This window comes from Musca autumnalis, unplaced genomic scaffold (genome assembly GCF_047663935.1).
Source record: "Musca autumnalis isolate F117 unplaced genomic scaffold, ASM4766393v1 scaffold_1, whole genome shotgun sequence".
In the NCBI taxonomy this organism is placed as follows: domain Eukaryota; kingdom Metazoa; phylum Arthropoda; class Insecta; order Diptera; family Muscidae; genus Musca; species Musca autumnalis.
The window spans coordinates 132,745,173-132,771,079 of NW_027411644.1; the positions used below are offsets into that span (position 1 = coordinate 132,745,173).

At 34.8% G+C, this 25,907-nt stretch overlaps 1 protein-coding gene and 1 long non-coding RNA gene across 2 annotated transcripts in view; one reads left to right on the top strand and one right to left on the bottom strand.

The window, feature by feature from the left end:
• The first annotated feature begins 3,338 nt into the window (after nucleotides 1-3,338).
• LOC141386508 (uncharacterized) lies at nucleotides 3,339-15,347 on the top strand. The gene is made up of 2 exons (XR_012408395.1): nucleotides 3,339-3,692; nucleotides 9,970-15,347. It is a non-coding gene; the product is annotated as an uncharacterized lncRNA (long non-coding RNA).
• A 3,582-nt stretch (nucleotides 15,348-18,929) lies between these two features.
• eIF4B (eukaryotic translation initiation factor 4B) overlaps nucleotides 18,930-25,907 on the bottom strand; it is a 211,767-nt gene continuing 204,789 nt past the window's right edge. Inside the window, exon 5 of the mRNA XM_073955071.1 lies at nucleotides 18,930-19,110. Coding sequence (XP_073811172.1) covers nucleotides 19,057-19,110 — 54 coding nt within the window. The 3' untranslated portion in view covers nucleotides 18,930-19,056. The remainder of the gene's footprint in view (nucleotides 19,111-25,907) is intronic.

Sequence of the window (25,907 nt, forward strand, 5' to 3'; positions counted from 1 at the left end):
CAACTATGAATAAATATACACCAGTAGTAGAGAAGTTTTAGATGACAAAATACTCACCAAAAGCCACTTAAATTATGCTGGATGAATATAAGAAGTAAATTTGGTAGCAAGGGAAGTTGTTCCGGGTCATAAAATGGTCGCAACCCGTGATTTTTTTATTTTATTTTTTATTTTAATTCTTTATTAGTCTATGGATATTTTTCTTACAGACTATATAATTTAAAATGTTGTACTTAATTTTCTGTATTTAAATATATTACTTTTCAGAGTATTAGGATTCATAGAAAAATCAATAAGATTATATAATTCATTAAAATCTTTAGACATTCTTGTTAAGGGATCAGGATTTGTATAATTTATTCTAGAAAATTGAATAGCTACTGGTACATAATTGCGAGTAGCTCTTTGGGGAATATTAAAACGAATATTGTTGATTAGAAATCCAGCATTTTTTTCCTTTACAATAATCTTCACCGCAACGAGACGTGTTTAATTTGAGCTCCCAATAATCTACTAATTTTCGGTTATTAAAGCTTTTTTATAAAGTAAAACATAGCAAAATATCTAATATAATACACCCTGTGCCAAACAAAACCATCAAAAACTCAGTGCATAAACTGTATGGTGCATAATTTCGTGTTTTAGTTTTTGTACAATAGGCAAAACAGCAAAACAGCATTTTTTTCACTTTAAAGTACAACAACTACGACAAGAGTGCAAGAGAAAAAAAAAACATATTCAATAAGTAACACGAGAGAAATTATTGGTCAGAGTCAGTGTCAATTATACGAAAAGAGAAACGAAAAGAAAAACGTAAAAGTCTTCAGCGGTCATTTAATAAAGCTTTTTTAAGATAAAGCTGCTGCATCAATAAAATATTATCTGTTAGCAACAGAAACTGTGATTTTTTAACCGGACTTAAACGATTCTGTCAAAACGCGCCTAAAAGACTGCAACACTTTATCTTATCTTATAAACAACTATTTTTTGTATAACCACTATTCACCCTGTGATCTATATTACACATACATACTTCTCTAACTATAAAAAAAAACGTTACTCTAAACATGATTCAACAAAGCGAAATGGATATCACTCAAATAAACCTACAGATTGAAAACGACACCGATAGTAACGCTGTGCGAGCGCCCAAAAGGGACAGGGAAAGTTTTATACGATCCTATGGGAATAATGCAAAGACTCCACGTTCGTCCGATTCTCCGTTTAGAATATTTCAGATGATTGATGATCGTTTCACCAAACTTAGCGATCGGCTGATGGAACAATTCAAGTCGTTGATTAAAGAATCGGAAAATCGTATAGTTAACGAAATAGATAGGCTATGTGAGCTTAGATCAGACCTGATTGATGTCACTGATCGCGTGTCAAAACTCGAAAAAGTCGCTGATGATGTTTTTAGTATGCAATCCGAACTTCGAGATCTAAGAATCCAGCTACTCAGGCAAGAAAATTCGACGTTGCCTGTGAAATACGGATCAATGGTATCCCATATAATCCTAATGAGCAGTTACTCGAAGTTTTTGGAAATATTTGCAGCTCAATACACGCAGAAAATTTTTGTCGCCATATGACAAGAATTTCTTTCTTAAGTCGCTAACCAACCACAAAAAAATTCATAATAAAAAGCTTTTCTTAAGCTCCATTGGGTTTAGATCAGATTCCCAATATTACGTTAATGAAAATATAGCTAATACCATTTATCAACTGCTATTCATTTGAAAAGAAAGGGTCTCGTAAAAGCAGCATGTACTTTTCGCGCCTCGTGTATATTCAAGACGTTAATTCCAATGAACCTGTTTGCGGCTATCCTCGTATGATGGAAGATTATGGAACGAAAAGTTTAAGCTCCGTAAACAGAAAAGTAAGAATTGCTTTTGAACGGACTCGATGAGATCGCTGTGGGTATTATATATAGGATCCCATATAATCGATGAATATTCTAGTATAGGGCGAACAAGCGTTGTGTATAAATTTTTTGTGACATAAGGATCCATGAACTCCTTACACCACCGTTTAACAAATCCGAGCACTGACTTGGCTTTGTTTATTGTTACCGAAATGTGTGACTTAAAACTCAGTTTACGATCCAAAAGAACTCTGAGATCAACAAACGTGTTAACTTTCTCCAGAGAGTAGTCGTTGAGAGTATAACCAGTATCCATTAACCTCTTTCTCGTAAATCTCATGAGTTTGCATTTCGAGTAATTTATTTCCATAAGGTTAATATTACTGTTGAAGCCATGTTCAACAGCAGAGACGTCCCCCTGACTCATCACTTTCTTGCCATCACTATTTAGTTTTAGTTTTTTTATCGTTATCAATTAATCGATATCATGAATTACCTATTTTAGTACATTCCACTATTTTCTCTCATGAACTTACTCTTTTATTACTAATACTCACTCATTGTCAATGTATATACACATATATATCTTCACATATTTCGTACATAGCGCTAGGAGCGCCTTCTTATTTCAAAACATTCAATTTTGTAATTAGTTCTTAAGAAGATCTCAATAAAGCAGGAGCTTTTAATTTGAATTGTCCTAGAAAACTGGATATTTGTTTCGCTTTTCTGGGAACCCAACATCAGAATTCTGAGGGAAGACCAGAATTCTTTATGGTCCTTCGAGCGTTCCTAGTAAAGACTAGGTTTTGGAGTGATCCAGTGGACGCATCTCATCGTCATCCCAATAAAAAGAAGGTTTAAAATTGCTGGCATCAATCCAGAAAAAGGAGTTTCCCTAACTCAACATATTGTGGTCTGCCGTTGTTACAAAGCAGAAGCCTAAAAACGACGACAACCTGTCATCAACAACAAAAAGAATTCATCAAGTCATCATTGTTATCCAACCACCAAAAAAATTTCATCCTAAAACGGAAAAAAATTCATCCTGAATAAGAGTCAGTCTGGTTGCTGAGAGTATTGCTACAAACGAGAGAACGGAGAGTTAGCCATTTAAAAAGGTACAAAAAAGGAGGAAATTCAGGTATGTACAATGAAAACTTGCATTGTCCCGATTTTGATCATTTGGTACCATCGACAAATTAAAATGTAATCGAAAGCATCGGAAAAAAAATAATATGTAAAAACCCCCAAAAAATAATATCCACTAATTAAAACTACGAAAAAATCGCCAAAAGCCGTTTAAAATAATTAAAAAACAATCTAATTCGCCATCATTTATTTAAAAATTAATAAAAATATTAAATTTTCATCATTTTAAATTAATGAATATCGCCACTATCGATAGTCGACAATTTGCCAACCCTGACATGTTGATATCACAAGTGCCAACACTGACATATCGATATCGCAAGTGCCAGCACTGATATACAGGAGTGCCAACACTGATGAAAGAGAGAAACGAAAACAAAAAAATTATCAAAGCGGACGGACATATTAACAACGCGGAAACATTTTTGTGAAAAAAAGGTAAAAAAAAACGAATTAAACGAGCGGGAAATTAGTAAAAAGTGTAAATAAAATTAAAACGAATAAAATAAATACGGCACTAGCGAAAAAAACTAGAAAATTTATTAAAAAAAATAACAAAAAATCGAAGTGCCCACAAACATTTCCCAACAACAACAACAAGCCGGCAACCAACAATCCTCCTGATTGGCGCAACAACAACAACAACAATAGGCATTACTAAAGAAGATTCTAGGTGAGTCTATGGCAGGGACGAGCTTCTTTGCTTAGATCGTATAGTGAGGGCGCCCACTGAGTTGTTTTTGTATTTGCTTCTCTCTCTCACGTACAGTGTAAATGAATGAAAACAAACAAAAACATAATGTGGTTGTTGCTTTTTTCACTCATACGTTCATACATGTCTTCGCTTTGGTTGTATTTCTGTGGTCGTCGCTGGTCTATGGTGTTTTTTATGGTATTTTTTAATATTTTTTGGACAAAATCTTCGACGAAATACATTGTGGAGTTTTTTCAACGTTGCGGTAAAAGCTGGATGCAGAAAGAACAACAACAATAACATATGGACGTGACCTATATGCTGTTTATATTAGAGCTTTTTGCAGGGTTAACCTTCTTTATAAGGATTTGTTTGAAATATAAGCAATGTAATTGACATTTAAAACCCAGTCGGTTTGTTAAATCCGGTTATATATAAACGGGGTACTACATCAATATTGTGCTGTGAAATATGAAAGGGTGTTTCGACGAGAAATGATAACTTTTTCAAATAATAGAAAAAACAATTGTTGAGAAAATAAATTAAACTCGCGTCGTGTAAAAAACAAAAATTAAAACAAATTAAAAATTGCTTGTGTGAAGAATTTGTTGTTGCAATTCATATTGTGTGGTCAAATTCAAGGCCACAAAGAAGAAGAAAAAAGTTCTTTTTTGGAGTTTTTGAGGAATTTGCAGTAAATAGTTAACGGTTCGCAAGTACATAGGTACATAATATAAATAAGAAAATTGTGTGAGGTGAACGAACGTAGTGGGAAAAGAAAGAGTGTTGCCACATTGTTAGGTTCTATGCTGAAAGTGGGATTGTGTATTTCTCCCTGAAATTTATAAAAAAAAGAATCGATAGAGCCCAAAGTAAATAATAAACACTATAAATATAAAAATAAGCGGTAATAAGATTTTTTTTGGAATTTTTTTGTTAAAAAACGTCAGCATGACTAAGAAAAAGGAGAAGGCGATTCGTCGTAAATTTTCGTTTGATAACACTCAATTACGAGCGTTTTGCAAGAAATTTAACGCGAATTTTGAAAAATTTGATAGCGCAGCAGCCTTGGAGGTACAGCATGAAGAGCGACGTTGGAATAATTTGGTGGAGAGTTTCGAGAATTGTATGACGGATGATGGTGATAGTGATGCAGCGGTAGATCCTGGTGAAATGACAGCTACATTTGATGAAGCTTCAGATTTATACCATGAGTGTAAAGTGAAAGTTATTGAGGCAACTCAGAATAAATTACAACCGAAAATACATGAGAGCACTCGGGTAGAATCCACCATGGATCATCAAGGAGCGTCCAGCCTTAAACTTCCGCCTTGTGACATACAACCCTTTGAAGGAGGTTATTCAAATTGGCCTGCCTTTAGGTATATTTTTCAAGCAGTGATTATAAGCCACCATGGACTGTCTGATGGTCAAAGACTTTATCATTTGAGGAGTAAAACGAGAGGTGAAGCTTTGCAGATCGTTCAGCGTTTCGAATTATGTGACGCCAATTTCAAATTAGCTTGGGAAGCTTTGAAAAACAGGTTTGAAAATACTCGAATACTTGTTCACCAGCAGATGAAGAAACTTTTTGGAATTCAAGTCGCCTCCTGCGAAACGTCTAAGTCAATTCGACAAATCCAAAACTGTATTAATGAGAGTTTAGCGATTTTTAAATCTTATAAAATTAATACAGACAATTGGGATCCAGTAATCGTTCATTTGTGCTCAACAAAATTACCAGAGGATACACTGAGGTCATGGGAGGATTCACTTAGTGACCATAAGGAGTTACCAACCTTTTAAAACTTTTTTGAGCAAAAGGATTGAAATTTTGGAAACACTAACAGATTTAAAGAAACCGAATCAGAAAGAAACTCAAGATTTTTCAAGATCTCAAACATTTCACTCCCAATCAAACGAAGATAAAGTTGTGTGTAAAAAGTGTAAGCAGAATCACGCTCTTAGGCATTGCAGCCAATTTAAATCATTGTCGCCCTACAGAAGAATGAAGTTCGTGTATGCAAATAAGTATTGTGTGAACTGTCTATCGTCGAATCATTACAAAGGAAAATGTCCTAGTCAAAATTCGTGTGCAAAGTGCAAACAAAAGCATCACACAATGCTTCATTTGGAAAGGAACAATGATAATTACAACGAAAAGAAAGGCAATGGAAGTTCAGATCAAGATCCAAGGTCATCAAACTCCCCTCCTGGAAGAAATAGCGCTGCGAATGATTCAGTTCAACTTTATTTTTCTCATAATTATAGTACGACGGTGCTGCCGACTGCTCTTGTCGAAGTATTTCATGCTGGTGAGAAGTTTTTGGTTCGAGCTTTATTGGATGGAGGTTCCAAGCGAAGTTTTTTGTCAAAAAGGATACAACAACAACTCAATATTCCTACAGTAAGACATGATACGCAAATATGTGGGTTAGGTGGAACCATAGTTGGTAGTACACATGGAATGAGTAGTGTTGTGGTAAAGGCAAGGGATTCGGACTTCTCCCTGAAGATGAATTTAATAATAGTTTCAAAGTTATCGCATTTTCTACCAGCAAAGAAGGTTAATATTGATCATTTAAGTGGTGTTTCGGAATTAAAACTAGCTGATCCTTATTTTTATAAACCGTCACCGATTGATATGATTATTGGAAGTGATTATTTTCCGCAGATTAATATGGAAGGAGTTCGACATGACATCTCTAAAGACTTGGAAGCAAGAAAATCTAGATTTGGGTGGTATTTATCTGGCCCCATGCCTGTTAACAATGTAATTGCGTTTAAGACCACTGTATATGACAGTGAAGATATGGCTCTCCATGAGCAAATGAAAATGTTTTGGGAAGTTGAAAATTTTGAAAAGATTCCTAACACAAATGATGACAATTAATACTGCGAAGAGTTTTATAAGAAAACTACATATAGAGAAGATAATGGCCGGTATGTAGTTCGCCTTCCGTTGCGCCGAGAGTACCCAAAGGATGTTTATTTAGGATCATCAAGGAGTAGTGCCAGTGCTCAATATTTTCGTATGGAGAAAACTTTGGAGAAGTCTCCGGAGCTGAAAGCTGAGTATAACCGTGTTCTACAGGAATATATTGATTTGGATCATATGGAGCCGGTGTCACATCGCGAAAAGCAGACATCGTTCTACTTACCGCACCATGCGGTCGCAAGGCCGGACAGCAAGTCAACTAGAGTAAGAGTTGTTTTTAATGGGTCAAAGAAAACTACATGTGGCTTTTCTTTGAATAATGTTCTCCTGCCTGGGCCAACTTTAATCGCAGATTTGATGCAAATTATAATCTCTTGCAGATTTTATGAATTTGTCTTCACCGGTGACATACAAAAAATGTACCGGCAGATATTGGTACATCCTAAAGACAGAAAATACCAGCTAATTCTTCATCGACCGAGCAGCGAACAACCAATAAAAACATATCAATTGAAGACAGTTACTTTTGGAGTTAACTGCGCGCCTTTTTTGGCCTTAAGGACTTTAGTTCAGCTTGGAGAAGATTGCAAATTGAAAGATAGTTCGTCGTCTGGAATATTAAGGTATGAAACGTATGTCGATCATGTGTTGTCAGGAGGGCATAGTATAGATGAAGCCCGTAATAAACAAAGTCAACTTATTGAAACTTTAAGGGGAGCAGCCTTCCCCCGGAAGAAAATGGCATCCAACTGCAGCGCCCTTTTAGAAAATTTGGCCCGGGAGGATCTTCTTGATGAAGAGTTTTTGAAATTTGATGAGACAAGTACTACTAAAACCCTAGGAATTCGCTGGAATGCGAAGAATGATACTTTTTTCTACAAGGTTCAGGATGTTAATAGCACTCTGGTTGTTACTAAAAGAGATATTCTATCAGTGATTGCGAGGTTATACGATCCACTTGGATGGATAGGGCCCATCATAGTAGTCGCAAAGATACTTATGCAAAGTCTTTGGCAAGAAAAAGTTGATTGGAATGAAGCAGTTCGTCCCAGTATTATGGTATTCTGGGGAAAATTTCCTGAAAACTTGCCAAACATAGGTGAACTAAAAATTCCGAGGTGGATAGGGTATTCTCCAGAGGCTACAATACAAGCACATGGATTCTCAGATGCCTCTGAGAAAGCATACTGTGCAGTAGTGTACATAAGAATTGAGCACCCAACGAGGGAAACAACCAGCCACCTTCTGGTAGCGAAAACAAAAGTAGCACCACTAAAGAGTTTAACAATTCCTAAATTGGAGCTTTGCGGAACCGCAATGTTGGCGAGGCTAATGAAATGTTTGGACATTCGATACGATTATAAGAAGTTTTATTGGATTGACTCGTCGATCGTGCTTGGATGGCTTCAAAAAGATCCACAGTCACTTAAAACATTTGTAGCAAATCGTATTTTGGCACTTAAAGATATCTGTAACATTGAAGACTGGCGTCATGTAAGTACGGATGAAAATCCCGCAAATATTGGTTCTCGTGGTTGCACACCATACGAACTCAAGCAAAACGATCTATGGTGGCATGGGCAAACCTGGCTTCGAAAACCATTAGAAGAATGGCCAAAACCAAGAACTTTTGATCCGCCAACTATAGAAACAAAAAAGACATCAACCTTCACCCTTCTCTTTAAAGGAAAAGATATATTCAAACGGATTACATCTTTTAATAGAACTATCAGAGCTATAGTGCAAATCATTCGTCTCTTTCAACGACGTCGATGCCGAACCCAGCCTGGGTTATCTTTTACCACCTAAGATCCAATTACGACTGCAGAAATTATAGACGCTAAACGAAGAATGATGGTGTCGGCTCAGAAGACATTTTATCCTCTTGATTATGAACAGCTATTTCAGAAGAAACCACTTAACAAAAAGAGCGCAATAATGAGCTTGAGCCCCTTCTTAGACGAAGAAGGACTCATTCGAGTAGGAGGAAGATTAAATAACTCTGGATTGAGTTATAATGAGCGACATCCTGTCCTTTTGCCCACAAAATGCGGCCTAACAAAACTTTTGATCCAATATACTCACGATACTTTGCTTCATGCAGAACACTACATTATGCTCAGAGCCATAAGACAGGCGTATTATATTCCGAGGCTACGAAATGTCATAAGAAAGTGCATAAGAGAATGTACGAAATGTACCATCTACAAGCAGAAGTTCCAGAATCAGCTCATGGGAGCTCTTCCGCGAGAACGAGTCACATTTTCCCTCCCTTTCACTTATACGGGAGTGGACTTCGCCGGCCCTTTCAGCATTAAGTCGTCGCCCCTCAAAAACGCAAAATTATTGAAAGGATATGCAGCAGTGTTTGTGTGTTTTTGTACTCGAGCCGTCCATCTTGAGGCTTGCTCCGACCTCTCCGCAGATGCCTTCCTGGCTACTTTCTCTAGATTTGTTGGAAGGCGTGGTTTGCCAAAGACGCTCTTCTCGGATAATGGGCGTAACTTTGTCGGCGCTAACAGAAAACTCTTGCAAGAACATGCCGAGTTTTTGAAATCTCTTGGGAAGAAACTCTGCGGCAGATACAGTGAGCAAGGATTTACTTGGACCTTCATTCCCCCCTATGCACCGCACATGGGAGGCCTCTGGGAGGCGGGCGGGAAGAGTATGAAGTCGCATCTAAAAAAGGTAGCTACCAATTGGAATTTTACATTCGAAGAGTTCATGACGCTTCTCATACGAATCGAAGCTGTACTCAACTCAAGACCATTGTGCTCAGTATCGGAAGATCCAAATGAATTGGTCCCCCTGACCCTTGGTCATTTTTTGCGTGGAGCGCCTCTAACAGCTCCCCCTGATTCTTGCCCAACAATACCCATGAAGTCTCTCTCATACATTAACAGATGGCAACGATTAAAAACACTTCATCACATATTTAGTCAGAGATGGAAAGCAGAATACGTCACTGAATTGCAAAGGAGATACAAGTGGAAAACTTGCAAAAATAATTTGAAAGAAGGTGATCTGGTCATCGTTAAAGACGATTTACTACCCCCTACTGAGTGGTGTCTAGGACGAATCACTCAAACTTTCAGCGGAAAAGATAATAACGTTCGAGTAGTGGAGATAAAAACGAAAAACGGTCTCATTGTTCGCCCAATCGTTAAGGTGTGCCTTCTTCCCACTACTGCTCTCCAATCAGTTCCAGATCTTAAGCCTGACGAAGAATTGTCCAAAAACTACTAAACCAATGATCAAATCAAAAAATGCAAGTTTCTCATTGTATATGTTTGTCTTTTCCTTTCTTTTCATTCACAGATACAATATGGCTTCCAACAACCCGAAACCACGGTGCTTCCTGTGTGGCCGGAACCATCCGCTCAAGTATTGCTTGACTTTCCGTAAGAAGTTATTCTCAGAGCGCCGTCAGGCTCTAGAAGGACAGGACATCTGCCTAAACTGGCTCGGCCATGGTCACCACCGCTCAGTATGCCCTTCGCCACACAGATGTGAACGTTGCAGCGCGAAGCATCATTCAATGATCCATCATGACCAGATCCTGCACGACTCCAGCCGTGAGAACGTGGTCAAAGACAGTGGCCACGAAGAGGATGTCGCACTGACAGATGACGTCGTTTGCGAAGTGGTACCCTTCTACCAGCAGCTCACTACTTACAAAGGAGCTAGGCCACCAAACTACGTTTCTCCAAAAGCAATGCCTACAGAGATAGAGCCAGTATTACAATGCACATTGGGAGCGGGTGGCAAGGAAAAGTTGGTGACGTTATTGTTTTGGCCAGAGGTTCCGAAGTCATGGGTTCTCTACGATAGCGTAAAGGAGTTAGTTCCACATAAACCACTGAGCGGTGTGGTGTCATACGGGAAATTTGAGGTGTACACGCCTGAAGGCACCTTAAAGGAGCGATTCGTGCTACTAGACAGCGCCCCGTTCTACATAGCACCTCCCATAAATCGTCCTCAGTTCACTGTCCATGCTTCAGGACGACCAATAGCTCACGGTCAGCCCTTCTCCTACGGCCAAGTGGACGGAGTCATTGGCAACATCTTGAGCAAATTGCCAGAGGTCCATGGGAGAAATCTAAGCGTAACCCAAACGTACTAATGCGAAACTCCGTTTTTGTCGTTATATTCGGCGGCTCATGTGCCCGCAGCAACATACCATTTTTGAAGTCGCTCAGCCCATTGGTGCCTCACGACCACTTCCCTGCCTAATCACCATCTTGTTGCCGGGAGTATGTTGAAGCCATGTTCAACAGCAGAGACGTCCCCCTGACTCATCACTTTCTTGCCATCACTATTTAGTTTTAGTTTTTTTTATCGTTATCAATTAATCGATATCATGAATTACCTATTTTAGTACATTCCACTATTTTCTCTCATGAACTTACTCTTTTATTACTAATACTCACTCATTGTCAATGTATATACACATATATATCTTCACATATTTCGTACATAGCGCTAGGAGCGCCTTCTTATTTTAAAACTTTCAATTTTGTAATTAGTTCTTAAGAAGATCTCAATAAAGCAGGAGCTTTTAATTTGAATTGTCCTAGAAAACTGGATATCTGGGAACCAAACATCAGAATTCTGAGGAAAGACCAGAATTCTTCAATTACACCAATTAGCAAACGAATTCAGATCATCTTGCAACAGCTGATGATTTGACATATCTGTAAAACTGAGAAATATTTTCACATCGTCGGCGTACATCAAGATACAATTTGAAAACTTTATTGTTTGAGGCAAGTCGTTTATAAAGGCAAGTCGTTTATAAAGGAGTGGTCCTAGATGGCTACCTTGTGGTACTCCAGAAGAAACTATAATACTTCTCGATGTGGTATTGTTAAAATTTACATTTTGTGTCGTATGTTTTAGGTATGAATAAAACCAGTTGACACTCCTGTTAGTAAATTCTAAGCACTCAGGTTTTATTTGTAAAAGCTTGTGATTTACTTTATCGAAAGCTTTGCTGAAGTCCGTGTAAACAGCATCAGTTTGCTTTCCTTGAAGAAAACCCCGATTGATTGTTGTGGAAAAGTGAAGTAGGTTAGTTGTTGTAGAGCACTTTTTCTGAAAACCGTGCTGATAGGGAGACATGAGAGAACTAACATGGTGGTAAATGTTATCCGTGATGATTTTTTCAAAGAGCTTTGGAATAACACTTAATTTTGCAATTCCACGATAATTAGCAATATCGGATTTATTTCCACTTTTAAAGAGTGGTATGATATACGACGTTTTTCAGACGTCAGGAAAGACAGCTTGATTAATCGAAGCGTTAAACAGCATAGTTAAATGTAAAGCAAAAGCTTCTGCACATTTTATTAAAATGCAACTTGGGATCTTATCAGGTCCAAAATCATAGCCATATTTTAAATGTTTCAATTCTTTTAAAACCATTGTACTGTCCAATAGTGTAATTGATATTGATTGGTTAGAGTTGAGATAAAAAGAGTATCAGCCCTATTCTGAACATTCCCATGGGAGCGAAATTTCCTATTCCCACGTTTTCCATATTCTCAATGACGTGGGAACATCAAAACATAGGAGCTGAAATTTCGAAATTCGAAATTAGTTACACCAAATTATTATAGCATAATTTTGGGGGCTGTAATTTTGTTTTGTAATACAAAATGCCTATTTGCATTTTTTTGTTTGTTTATTTAATATATAATTCAATTTGATTTTTTTACAATGGTTATGTGTTGCCCCAGCGCCTTCAAGGCTTTGTTGGGGCTTACTAGTTTGAATAATCAATTTTTAAAGAACGGATGACTACTTTAAATGTGTGAAATACATACACATGTATGAATATGTAAAAGTTTTAAATCGAAACAATTATGTCAGAAGCATTTGTATATTTGATAACAAAAATGATTTTATTCCTCTTTTAACCCACTTAGCGCCGATAATTTTTTTTGCAAGAAAACTTAAAATTTTTTATGAAAATTATATTTTTGAGATTTTTTAAGCATTTTTTAAAAAATAACTTTTTTCTCTAAAACGTATAGTTTTCCTGCAATCGGGCCTTCTTTTAAAAGTTCCAAAAACTTTAGAGGGTAATATAGGTGTATCCTTACGTGCCAATCCCTTGGTTTTTGATTGAGAAGATACTCTTACTATATTCCTAAAAAATCCCTGACTTTATATGATTCTAAAATTTTTGATTAAATTTGTATCGCATATTTAAATTTTTCATAAAAAGTCGAAAATTACAAAAAAGTCGATTTTTTTGAATAGCTTGGGTTTTTGGCCAATTGCGTAAAAATGCGTAGGTCAAATGAAGCGTTATCAGCGTGAACTTACAGATAACAGACAATACTATAACAAAATTCAAAAAACCCCACAAAAAAATTCGAAAAAACCAGAGTTTTACGTAAATTTTTGCAACCATTTTTTGTGGCGTTTAAACGACCAGTGGCTTTATCTGGGTTAAAAGAAGATATTCTTGGAAGATTTTTTATGCGATTACTATGCCATCCACTATGTTCAATACGTTGTTTAGTCACTTCTAAACGACATCTCTTCACTCTTAAGTTTGAACAATTTCTTGTATTTACCACAGTTTGGCTGGGATTAAACTGGATTGACTTCAGACTTCATACCATGTATGGATTTAAATATATATGTCAACAACTGCAATTTGTAACACCCATACAATGGTAAAATATTTTTGGAAACAGTTCTGTAAAGCTCGTGCGTTGAGTTGAATTCGCGGTGTTTGAATTAGATTAGCAAAAGCACAACTCACTTAATTCAACAATCGTGCATTGATTTATGGATTTTTTAATTGAATGGAGTCAACGATGTGTGATGTCCTAATAAGCGCATTTTCTTCAGAATGTGCGAATTGGTGTAAGCATTTTTTAATTAGTAGGCAAACATAATTTTTGTGTATAAAGTAATAGGAACTTTTTAAGTTTGTAACGAATTTAAAAATTGTATGTTGATACGGAGTAATTTTAGTTAGGGGTTTAACGAGTATATCGCTAGTTTTACTTATTCCTAATGATCGCTAGAACTCGTATTTTGCATATTTTTAAAAAAAATTGAAAAAGATAAATTCGGATATTTTTCTCGATTATTACATATTTTGCGTGTTATTACATATCGTCACCATAAATTTCCGAAGACGCATCTCAAAAAAAAAAAAAAAAAAAATAATAATAATAAATAAATAAAATACCTTTTTGATTGAATCTAAAACTAAAACACATGCCCTTACAAAATTTCAAAAATAACGATCCTATTCAAGGGAAGGCATTTCAGAAAATGGAATAGCATTGCAATAATTTGGCATATATGTATGTACGTTTGTGTGATCGTTGTCGTGTCGTTGAGGAGACTAACACGTTTTCAATAGAACGTTATTCGTCTGATTTAAAAAACCCGAAGGTTATATTAGGAAAATGAATAAAAGTTGTAAAGATTGTATATATTATGGTTATTTTCCAATATATTTAAATAATTATTGCCAAAAATTCTTTTGAAATTGAATCAACCATCGCTCTTTTTCTCGTATTTCAATACATATGGTCTGTTCCAGAACTGCAAAAATCTACTAATTTTTACTACTTTTTTTTGTTTTGTTCGATAACATAAAGGAACATTTTTTATCGGTGTAAAACATGTTAGATTCTTCCATGTTTTTGTATCATATAAGAATATGCAAAATCCGAAGTCTACTAATGACATATTTTACAGTACATTTTGTATGCTTTTATTAAGCAAACACATGGTGATTGTAAATATTTGCAATAATGAAATTTCTTGAATTTTGAACTGTTGCTGGGGAGATTTTTCCCACAAAAAGACACAAAATTCTCCCACAATTCAAGATAGAGAATGTATACTTTTTTCCCATGGGAACAAATTCCCAATTCGAACTTCATTCAGAATGAGGGGAGATGGGAAATGGGAAAAAAAAATCACACAAAATTTTATTCAGAATACGAAAATGTGGGATTGGGAAAAAAATTCCCAACTCCCGTGCGTTCAGAATAGGGCTGTATATGTTAGAATAGGTTTTAGTTGAATATGTTGTTGTGAAAAAATCTGCGAATAAGTTGCTTATAACAGTGTTGTCGGATGATTCTGTGTTTCCGTACCTTAACGTTGCAGGAAAACCGCTAAATTTACGTTTCGAATTGACAAATTTGTAAAAAGATTTGGGGTTTTGTTTAAAGTTGTGTTTGAGTTTTGAAATATATTTTGAATAACAAATATTATTCAAGTTGGTATATTCTGAGCGTGCAACTGAATATCTTCCGTAGCAGAACCAGTACGCTTGTATTTTTTGAACTGTTTATTTTTGTTATTCTTAGATCTTGCTAATGGTGGTCCTGAAAGCTTTTTATAAAAATCTTTCGGCACGCAGACATCAATGTACTCATATATCTTTTTGTAAAATATGTTTATGGCACAATTCAGATCATAAGTGAAGGATAAGAGGTCACGCCAGTCGGTGTTCTGTAACAATTCACATAACTGTAGATAGTTTGTTTTCGGAAAACATAAGGATTTTTCGATACGAATGTTATGTTCAACATTGTTGATAGTTGGAAAGGCGACCTTCATTTCTATTGTCGGATGGTATTGATCTTCTGGGCATGTTAGTGGATCAGTTCGTTTAATGTAACATTAATCGACTTGATTTACAAAGATAAGGTCTAGTAACTTATGGCTGGAGTTACGGATAGAATTTACTTGAAAAAGACCAAAATCGAGTAGTGTATCGAAGAATTCTTCATTGGATTTGTGTATATTTGCAGGCATTAAGTATTTATATTCGGGTAGGAAATTCCACGAAATACTTGGTACATTAAAATCACCCAAAACAAGAATTAAATCCTCTGGTTTAGCTTTTTGCAGAACAGTTTTAAAAGCTTGGCTGTACTTTTCATATGTTATTTTCATATGGAGACGAAGGTGGAATATAGGAACATAATATTAGCATTATCTTAGAATTATGTTTAACTTGAACGGCAACAAACTCAATGTTAAGTGTAGAATCAGTATCCAACAATTCACATGTAAAAATATTAGATACAGCTATTAGTACACCACCACCATTGCTACCTCGGTCACGCCTAAAGATATTGTATTTATTTGATAGAATTTCTGAGTTCATAATTGTCTCATTTAACCATGTCTCTGTCATTACTACGATATGATAATCAAAGGTAAAGCTTTCCAGATACAATTTTGATATTTTGGTTCGAATACCACGCACATTCTGATAGGCATTGGAAATAGCATCGTTATTAACAGTACTTAGTTTTTTGAAACATTTTCGTTATTTTGAAGTATGAAGCCAATATTAACGGGTCTTTGTCTTTCCCTGTATATATATTCCCGAACAACTGTATATTCTAGCCAAAAATCAGGATCAATAAGCCGATTATAAATGTTATCAGAGACAGTAACTTTAAATGATGAGATAGAACGTTGTTGAATGGAGTTAAATTTGTGAATTAAAATATCAGTAGTTTGACCAAGTTTTGATTTAATGAAAAGGTCAATAGATTCAACTGTAGTTTCAGCTGCGAGTCTCGTAATAAAAACACTTTTTTTCGGTGGAATGGCTCTAAGTGTAATAATACCAGGTTGTTCATCATTCAAAAGGGGAGCAGGAGGATTGTTGACTGTTCCTGCGTAAGTTATTGGTATATTTTCAGACATCATATTTGATAAATCATTTATAGACTGACAGTTTAAAGGCATGGCATTATTTGAAATCTCTGAGTTCTTTGAAATTGGTGATGACATGTTAGATGTTGAAGTAGAGGAGCGATTTGAAGACGACGGAGCATTGATCTCATTTTCATCACGTTTCTCTTTGTTTACATTTCTGGCTGACTTACGTCGTTTCGGAGATGATTGCGGCGATTTTAGGTTATCCAGCAACTTATAATTTTCAAATAATTTCCCAAAGTCATCTATTCGATTCGTTAGTTTAGCAATTTCATCTTGAATCTCCAGATATATTTTCTTTTTCGATTGGAAAAATCGGTAAAAACTTACACCAATTTTTCTGCAATCTGCGCAGCACCCATGAACTCCCTTGTTGTTCGAAATGGCATCAGCAACTAGACCAGTAATGTCACTACATTTTATGTGGGAATTTTCGTGACATAGCCGACAAGTTATCATTCTTTCTGTATCAGATTTTATTTTGCAATTTTTATTCAAACAAGACATTTTAATTCGATTGTATGTATTGTTGATCGATTGTACGTATTGTTGATGAAGTCAATTACAAAATAGTAATGTTTATTTTCGAACACTAATTAAGTTAAAGAGTTGACAGGGTGATTTGAAACAACAGGAAACGGATTCACAACAAGGTGATTCAATCAACTTATCCAATTCAGGAACCAATGTTGATCATTAATAAAGGAACATGTACACAGTGAGGTGGCAGCCGCTGGCCGGAACATTGGTTTTGTATCTATCGCAGCTGAGGAGCGTCAGCTGCCACGACAAACTAGAGTAGTTTTGGCTCAACTACGCTCGGGATATTACAGTCGCCTAAATTCTTATTGGGCGGAAATCGATTGCGCCGTGCAAGACATCTGCCCAGTATGCGGCATGGGCCCGCACGACACACAACACCTTTTTAACTGCCCCGTCAAACCTACCCATATAACTCCAGTGGATCTGTGGCTACATCCCATCGAAGCAGCCACTTTTCTGGAACTGGAGACAGACCCAGAGCCAGATTGAACAGAGGAACGAACAAATAAACATAACAAAAACACTGTTACAACAACAACATTAATAAAGGAAGTTTCAGCCTGTGAGCAGGTGACTTGTGAAAAGTGCAAAAAACGGAATGATGTAAGCAGAAAGCGCCAAGAGAAAGAGAATGCGAGATGACGTATTGTTTGTTGACAAGTACAACGGCTGATGATGGATTTCACAAAGAATTGTTATTGCAAAAATGGTATCATAATTTGTTGTTGCGAATTTGATAAACGATTTGTTGTTGTAAAAACTATGCACAAAGCAAAGCACAAGATATCAAAGTTTTTCTTTATTTTTTTGTTTTGCGCAATATGAAACACAGACACTACAATGTGTGATTATTCGAATGTTTTGGTTATTGCGTTAATATAACGTTCAGCTAATACAAGGAGGTGAATAATTAAGTATTAACGAGGAGCGATTGAAAACACGTCCGTATTGCAAGATGACTTTGCTTATGATATTTATCTAAAGTCCCTTTTAAATGATTATAACGTACAAAATTATATACTCGGTAATCCGAACAATTCGATAATCCGGACACCGCCGAAGCATGTGGTGTCCGGATTATCGAGACTATATATATATATATATACTAGCGGACCCGGCGAACTTCGTCTCGCTATTAAGGAATACAATTTCATACAAAAACTCAATTTTCGATTTTTCCAATTTTCCGACTTTTCCAGAGAGATTTTCCAAAATTTTCTTCCGTAAAGACCTTCTCCTCGAAAATACGAATAACTGACAAAAAATTTTACAGAAATCGGCCTAGCCGTTCTCATTTTATGAATTACTATACATTTTTTACACCATTTTTATATATATAGATAGATATATATGTACGATTTTATTAAAACACATTTAATAATTTTAGTGAATTATTTAAACATTGCTTTATTTATTATAAAATCCTAACAATTAGTTTTTCGGAATTGATGTTCCTTGCTTTGCTTGTTCAACAAGGGAAACCATTGTAGTTGCAAAAACTGTATTTTACAAGAATGGACGAGACTACAAGTGGATCGACTGCCGATTGCAAAGTGATTAAATTTGAGATTCACTCTCATGAGAAGCCTCTAGTATCATCTGATTAAATTAGTACTTTACAGTTGCTTAAACTAGTAGTATTAAATATATTTCACAGTGTTGCATTTCGTCAGTTAAAGTTTAAATTTTAAGATCAATCAAAGCTATTAATTCACTATGACAAATAAAAATTCAAAAGCTTCCAAATTGTTAATATTAAAATATAGAGGGCGGGATTACATTTTATATTTTACATGTAGAGTTGTATTTTAACGTTATACCACCATGTGTAGTAAGTATATTATACCCAGTTCCCCCACACACACACACACACACACACACACATATATATATATATATATATATATATATATATATATATATATATATATATATATTATACTTTTTAAAGTGGTATCGCTGGAGCTGAAAGAAAATTATTAATATTAAATAAGTTTTAAATTTGAAAAGACTGTAACTTGAAAACCACAGTGTAATTTATTAATCAGAACCAACGGTATTTATATATAGATATATTTATATTGAGGTAATTACACAATCATATATATATATATCATAAGATGTCATCATAGTCAATATTGTTTGTTATTCCTCATCATCTTCTTCTAGACCCGAGTACTTATTTGTGGACACCAGAACCTAAAAAAAATATATAAATTAATCTTATATTTTAGTAAGCATTCTACAAATACATATATAGTACAGGTTCGATAATACGGACACTAAAATTATATACACTATAGACTGTATAATCCGAACACCGAAATCATATTTCTCATATTTTGATACCGAATTAAATATCTAATACTTTCTGTGGAACCACATTTGTCTAAAAATTTTATTTAAATATGACGTAGATGCAAATAATCTTCACCCCACATTGGGTATACCGCAGACAAAAAAATATGCAAAGGAACAACTAGCATGCAACAAAACAAAGAAAATGTAAACTTCAGCTATTAATGATCGGAAATTCCAAGATAATAATTATGATTTTTCAATTTAAATTCTTGATGGCGGACAATGTCGTTATAAACTGCTTCGAAAAGCCCTTTGTTAAAGAAGACAAATATTTCATACTTGAAAATACATTTTCTAATAATTCAAAATGAGTTTGCATTTATATCATATCTTGATCATCTGAAGATTGAAAAGTGCTTAATAGGTCCAGCGTGCCTTACGACTAGTGCTGGCGCGAGCTTTAAAAATTAGGCATGGATTGAAAAGTGCTTAATAGGTCCAGCGTGCCTTACGACTAGTGTTGGCGCGAGCTTTAAAAATTAGGCATGGACGTGCACAACACCGACCAACATTTTTATGGACTTTCACGTACAACACGACGTTTTTCGAGAAGGCACGAATACGCACGAAATATGGGTACAGAGGCTCAATTCTGTTTCTATGAATTCTGTGAAATGAAAAATTTTTAAAAGGAAATAAATGTCAAATAAAAAAAATTATAAAGAAAATATTTTTCATTTAAAATTTTCACAGAACAAGAATCCAGCCCCAGTATTACTTTTATTTATTCAAACTTTATAAACATAAACATACGTATGTATGTACTTTTAAAATATACTTTTCGCAAAAATTACTTATAAACCCGTATTTACATATTCTTATTTAAAAACAATATTTTGTCCAAACGTAGAACTCAAAAGTCTAGTTTTCGTTGAGAGCATTTCCAGAAGTAGAAAAAAACCCGCTCACTGGTTAGTGAACTTACGGGTATAGCCAAAATTTTCCTAGCTAATTGTTTTAACCATTTTCGATTACTTATTACTTACTTACACTTTTCAACGGTGGCAAAATAGCCCTCAGTAATGTTGGCGACATTTCCTGAGTATTTCAGCCATGTAAAACTTATCTACAAAAGTGGTGTCTTAGACACGCCGTTCGAACTCGGCGATAAACTGTAGGTCCCATATCATTGAGCTAATATGAATCAGGGTACACTCATTGATATGAGAGAAGTCGCCCTCGTCACTTATGGGATGTTTGTGGAACAATTTTATTATGACTATGTATCGATTTTTAAGCCAAATTTTGATCCAAAAACTGTGAAAATTCGTATAAATGTCACTTTGTATATCAAGTGGCATTGCTTTTACATTAGCAATTACGTCATCTCTTTTCTCTTCTATTAAAAAAATTTCCTTGAACGGTGGATTTAAAAACGTCTCTATAAAATAGTCCATATTTACATTAGACATTTGCCGCAAGGACAATGAGAGAGGGTTTTAAGAGGCAAAGGGTTATCATTTGCCTCACCTCTCTCTCATTCAAACTGACAATTGCTGCCTAATATAAATATGGGCATATTTCATGAATTAAAAGTTAATAGTTGGTCTGTTCCTTTACTTTTGAAAATGGTAAAACCGGCAAAAGTAGCAAAAGTTGCAAACTGCTCCCATATGAATTGTATGGTGTCTGAAGTAAAGGAACGCTTTTCTAGTAAAAGTGGTAAAACTTTAAGATTCTTGAACGTAAAGGAACAGAGCTAGTATAAATTGAGGAAACTTGCAATATTTTTGTCACACCAAAAAAGAAAAAAAAAATAAACAAAATATGCTATGAAATAATTGTACACATCGCACCTGTTCAACAAAAGGGTAGTAACTCAAAATTTTCTACTTTTCAGTATAGACAAAAAACGATTTATGTTTATGTTAAAGGTATAATACACAAAAAACTATGTCATCGTAAAGATATCTTTTTTACTACACTACAGCACTGGATTTCTTTTATTTCATTAAGTATTTTTAACCATTTTTCGAGTTACTACCATTTTGTTGAAACAAATGTTTGTTTTAGTAGAGAAATTATTTCGACTTGTGCCCCTTTAACTGAAAAAATGGGCGGGGATTGATAACATAAAGAGGGAACAGTTCGAAATCTTACTCTTTTGCTGAAAAAATCGCGATGTAAATGCCTGAAACATGTGGGCGCAACTTGAAATAAGTCTCTTTTGTCGATACAGAGTAGTAATTCTGAAGAGATGACAATTGACTTATCGGTATTTTTGATGAAAGAGTAGACAAAACAATGGGAGTTTTTTACAGTAGGTGGAGTTGATTATTATGTGAACTTAAAAAAAAAAACAATGCTTTTGTTTGTTTCTTTAAGATAGGATGAAGCAATCAACATAGAATTACAATTTTTTATTTGGAGTCTATTATAGTGGAACCCGATCGTGGAAACAATTAATGGTAAGTGTATATATGACATATACAGTTGCGTTCAAAATAATAAGAGCGCCCATACAAAAAAAGAAATATGTCAAAAAATATGGTTAAACCTACCCATTTTGGTTTATTTTAAATTTGTTTAACATTGTTGGCATCCCAACAGTTAATTCATCAGCAGAAATGTGACAATCTGCTTTAACTTATTTACTGTTTACACCAACATTATAAATCGTGTTTAAAGTTTTTGTTCAAAAAAATAGGAGTGTGGAAGAAAAAGGACGATAAAAATAGTTTTAGTTGAGTTTAGGATCACAATTGTCTATATTTTAGTTAACAGTTGTAAATCCAAGAGATTTTATGAGATTCGATTGTTGTTTGAAAACGAAAGTCCTTTGGAGGTAGCCAAAATACAGCCGATTGTCCTTGCAGAAATTTTTTCCATAAATTGAGCACTTATTGGGCAACTCAATGGATTTTGTAGACAAAAGCTTTAACGATTAGATTTGTTTAATGCTATGGATGTTATCTCTAACAATATATAATGATTGGTATCTCATAAATTTGTGTATTTTGATCCTTGATCCAAGTTTAAGACAGTTTACATTAGCCCTTAAGGTAAGGATCGGACAAAAAAAGCGTATCTATAAGGAATTTATTCCCCAACCAAATAATATTTGGAAGTCCTTAGGGTGCTAACCTTGTGTATGCAGTCAATTTTGCTTTTATTCAAAAAATGTTTAAAACGTGAACGGTTGAAATATACTTTGAACCATTTAGTGATAGGCAGGCTGGGATTGCACTATGATTGGTATACGCCGTAATATATTTTTCAATATAAACTTACGTTTTTCACTCAAAAATATTTCATTTAGGTTTGATTCATTAGAAAACTGTTTATTATACGATGGAAAACCTAATAAAAATAATCATAGGCCAACTTCAAAAGTTTGTCTTTAAAGTTTCCTTCTCAACAAAGCGTTTTAAAAAATGTCTCATATGTGCCAATCATCCAATTATTCAAAAATGAACCATATAATCAATTCTGCGTGCAGTTTAGATGCTAAGGACCTCAAAACATCACTTGATCGGAAAATTAATGCCTTATAGATACGCTTTTTTAACCGATCCTTACGTAAAGAGTTAATGGAAACCGGCTTTAACTTGGCTCAAGGATCAAAATACACGAATTTCCGGGATACCGATCATTATATATTGTTCGAGATAACAGCCGGAGCATCAAAAAACTCTAATCACTAAAGTTCTGTCTACAAAATTGATTGAGTTACCCAATAAGTGCTCATTTTATGGAAAAAATCGCTGCAAGGACAATCACCTGTTTTTAGGCTACCTCCAAAAGAACTTTTGTTTTCAAACAGCTATCAAATCTCATAAAATCTATTGTATTCACTACTGTCAACTAAAACATACAATTTTGATCTTAAACTCAACTAAAAATATTTTTATTGTCCTTTTTCTTCCGCACTCCTATTTTTTTGAACAACAAATTTGAAGGCAATTTATAATGTTGGTGTAAACAGTAAATAATTTAAAACAGATTACCACATTTCTGCTGATGAATTAACTGTTGAGATGTCAACAATGTTAAATAAATTCAAAATAAACCAAAATATGTAAGTTTATCCATGTTTATTCGACCATTCCCTTGGTGTGAATGAGCACTCCTATTATTTTGAACACAGCTGTATATCGTCACCATACATGCCCGAAGACGTAACCCACAAAACCAAAACTTTACGTTGAGGGTTACGTCTTTGGGCATTTCAGGTGACGATATATATATATATATATATATCGTCACCATAAATGCCCGAAGACGTAACTCACAAAACCAAAACTTTACAGGAGAAGCACAAAACGTTATAAAATTAAAAACTGTTTTATGGAATATTAATCTTATGAAGGCGAGTATATGGGATATTATCGATCATATACGAAGGGGAATAAGTAGTGAAACCAAAACCATTACAACAAAATCTGCAATATTATCCCATTTTCCGAAATGCCATTTCTTAAATAGAATCGTTGTTTTTGTTGTTTAGCTTTATGTATCAGATTACGTCAAAAAACGAATTTCGATGTTCATGTCGGTTACGTCTTCGGGCATTTATGGTGACGATATATATATATATATATATATATATCGTCACCTGAAATGCCCAAAGACGTAACCCTCAACGTAACCCTTTGAGGGTTACGTCTTTGGGCATTTCAGGTGACGATATATATATATATATATATATATATATATATATATATATATATATAATGTTTTATTATTAGCAGAAATCGCCTAAAAGGTCTTGTTGTCCTTGGAGTTGTTGTTAAATGGAATCATGAGCCGTTCTGGATTATAGACCACACTGCCGCGGAAATGCTTTTATATTATGTAGTATATTTTTATGTGTACGTAAGTGTTATATTTTGTATGTTATTAAAATAAAAAATGTTAAAAACATACTTATGTATATAAAATTATATTTAGGAGGGTCGTTGGTGACAAATTACAAGACATTGTCTGCGAAAGAATCGTTAACGAAAAGTATGGATTTTGTCTTCGAAGTCGTCGTCGACGACAGCTTCGCTTACCCTGTCGCCCAAGTTGTCGTGCATGAATACTGCGACACTTGTGTGAAAAACTAGTCAACGATACCAAAGGGCTGTCTGTAAGGAGTCGTGAACGAATTGGAAATGACGTGTACGATTCATCAATGTTGTCTTAAAGACACTCTCTATTGGGAACATACCATTCAGTCTGATTTTATGACAAATAATTCGTAAAAATACATTCTACAATTACACGAATAAGCTAATAAAATAACACTGTGCTACAGTGAAAATTTGCAGGGGTTCTGATTCATAAATTCGGTATTGTGGGAGTCTATGGAAGACGAAAATACCTTTGGTTTCTTTGGGTCACTTCGTTTTTTGATTTTATAACGGTAAATGTAGTGAAAAACGGGGTTTCTTGGATTTTCAACTTTAAACGGACATAACTTCTTTTTTCCACAATGGAAATTTGCATCTTATTTTTTATTTAAAAGGTGAAAATCATGGCTTTCGAAAAAGCAAAAAGTTAACATACTAAAGATGGCATAACTCACGCATTTTTCAACCGATTTCATTGGTTTTACCCATTTTGTAAAGCTAACTAAAAAAGTAAATAAAATAAAGTAAATAACTACGCAGTTTGGTGTCTTCTACGCAGCCTAGAGCACCAGGAAAAGCATTTTACTGTTTTTTAATGCGTTTTTGTCACACTTAAATCACTATAACACAACCATTTGTTACCCGATTTTATGGCTTGGCGAAAAATTATGGCTTGTTCGAAAGACATGATTCTCACCTTTTATATAAAAGATAAGCTGTAAATGTCCGTTGTGGAAAAAAGAAGTTATGTCCGTTTTCAGTTGAAAATCCAAGAAACCCCGTTTTTCACTACATTTTCCGTCATAAAATCAAAAAACGAAGTGACCCAAAGAAACCAAAGGTATTTTCGTCTTCCATGGACTCCGACAATACCGAATTTATGCATCAGAACCCCTGCAAAAAATTGTTGTCCACTTTTGTATCACAGTGTAATTAGCATACACATTCATTATTTTCAAGAGAATAAAGTTTCGTTTATTCTCCAGTGGGGGCCGTCATATTCTACAGTGGTAAATATTCTCTTAAAGGTACGGGAATGACTTTTGCGAAAAATATACGATTATTTAATGAATCGTTGCCAAAGCAGGATATGCCGGTGTATCCTTAATAAGGAGGGATATTCTGTTACTGAATATTACTGAAAGTACTCCGTTTTAATATAGAGTGAATATGCATCGATATTCTAATACAATCTTTCTTTATTCCAAAGTTTTACAGGGGGGGTTCTATTCAAATGATCCAAATTGTTTACTTCAATTTTTGGATGGATTTGAATGAAAATGAGTGACTAAGTTAACTCCAAACACATGCAGCAAAATAGACATTATAAGTTTGAAGTGGGCAGGACAGTGTGATAAGAATCATTGGTCAAAAGGTCACTTTGAAGAGTTATTTTTGCCATATTAATATTTAGCTTTGAAATTTGACATAACTTAAACCCCTACAATGATGTACTCGTACGTGGATCCACGATACCGTCATTTGAGTTTATATATTCACATATTCAATTCTCGCCCACATCAATTGGAATTTCTCATAGCGTAGTGTATAAAAAGTTCGGAAATCCGAACATATACGACA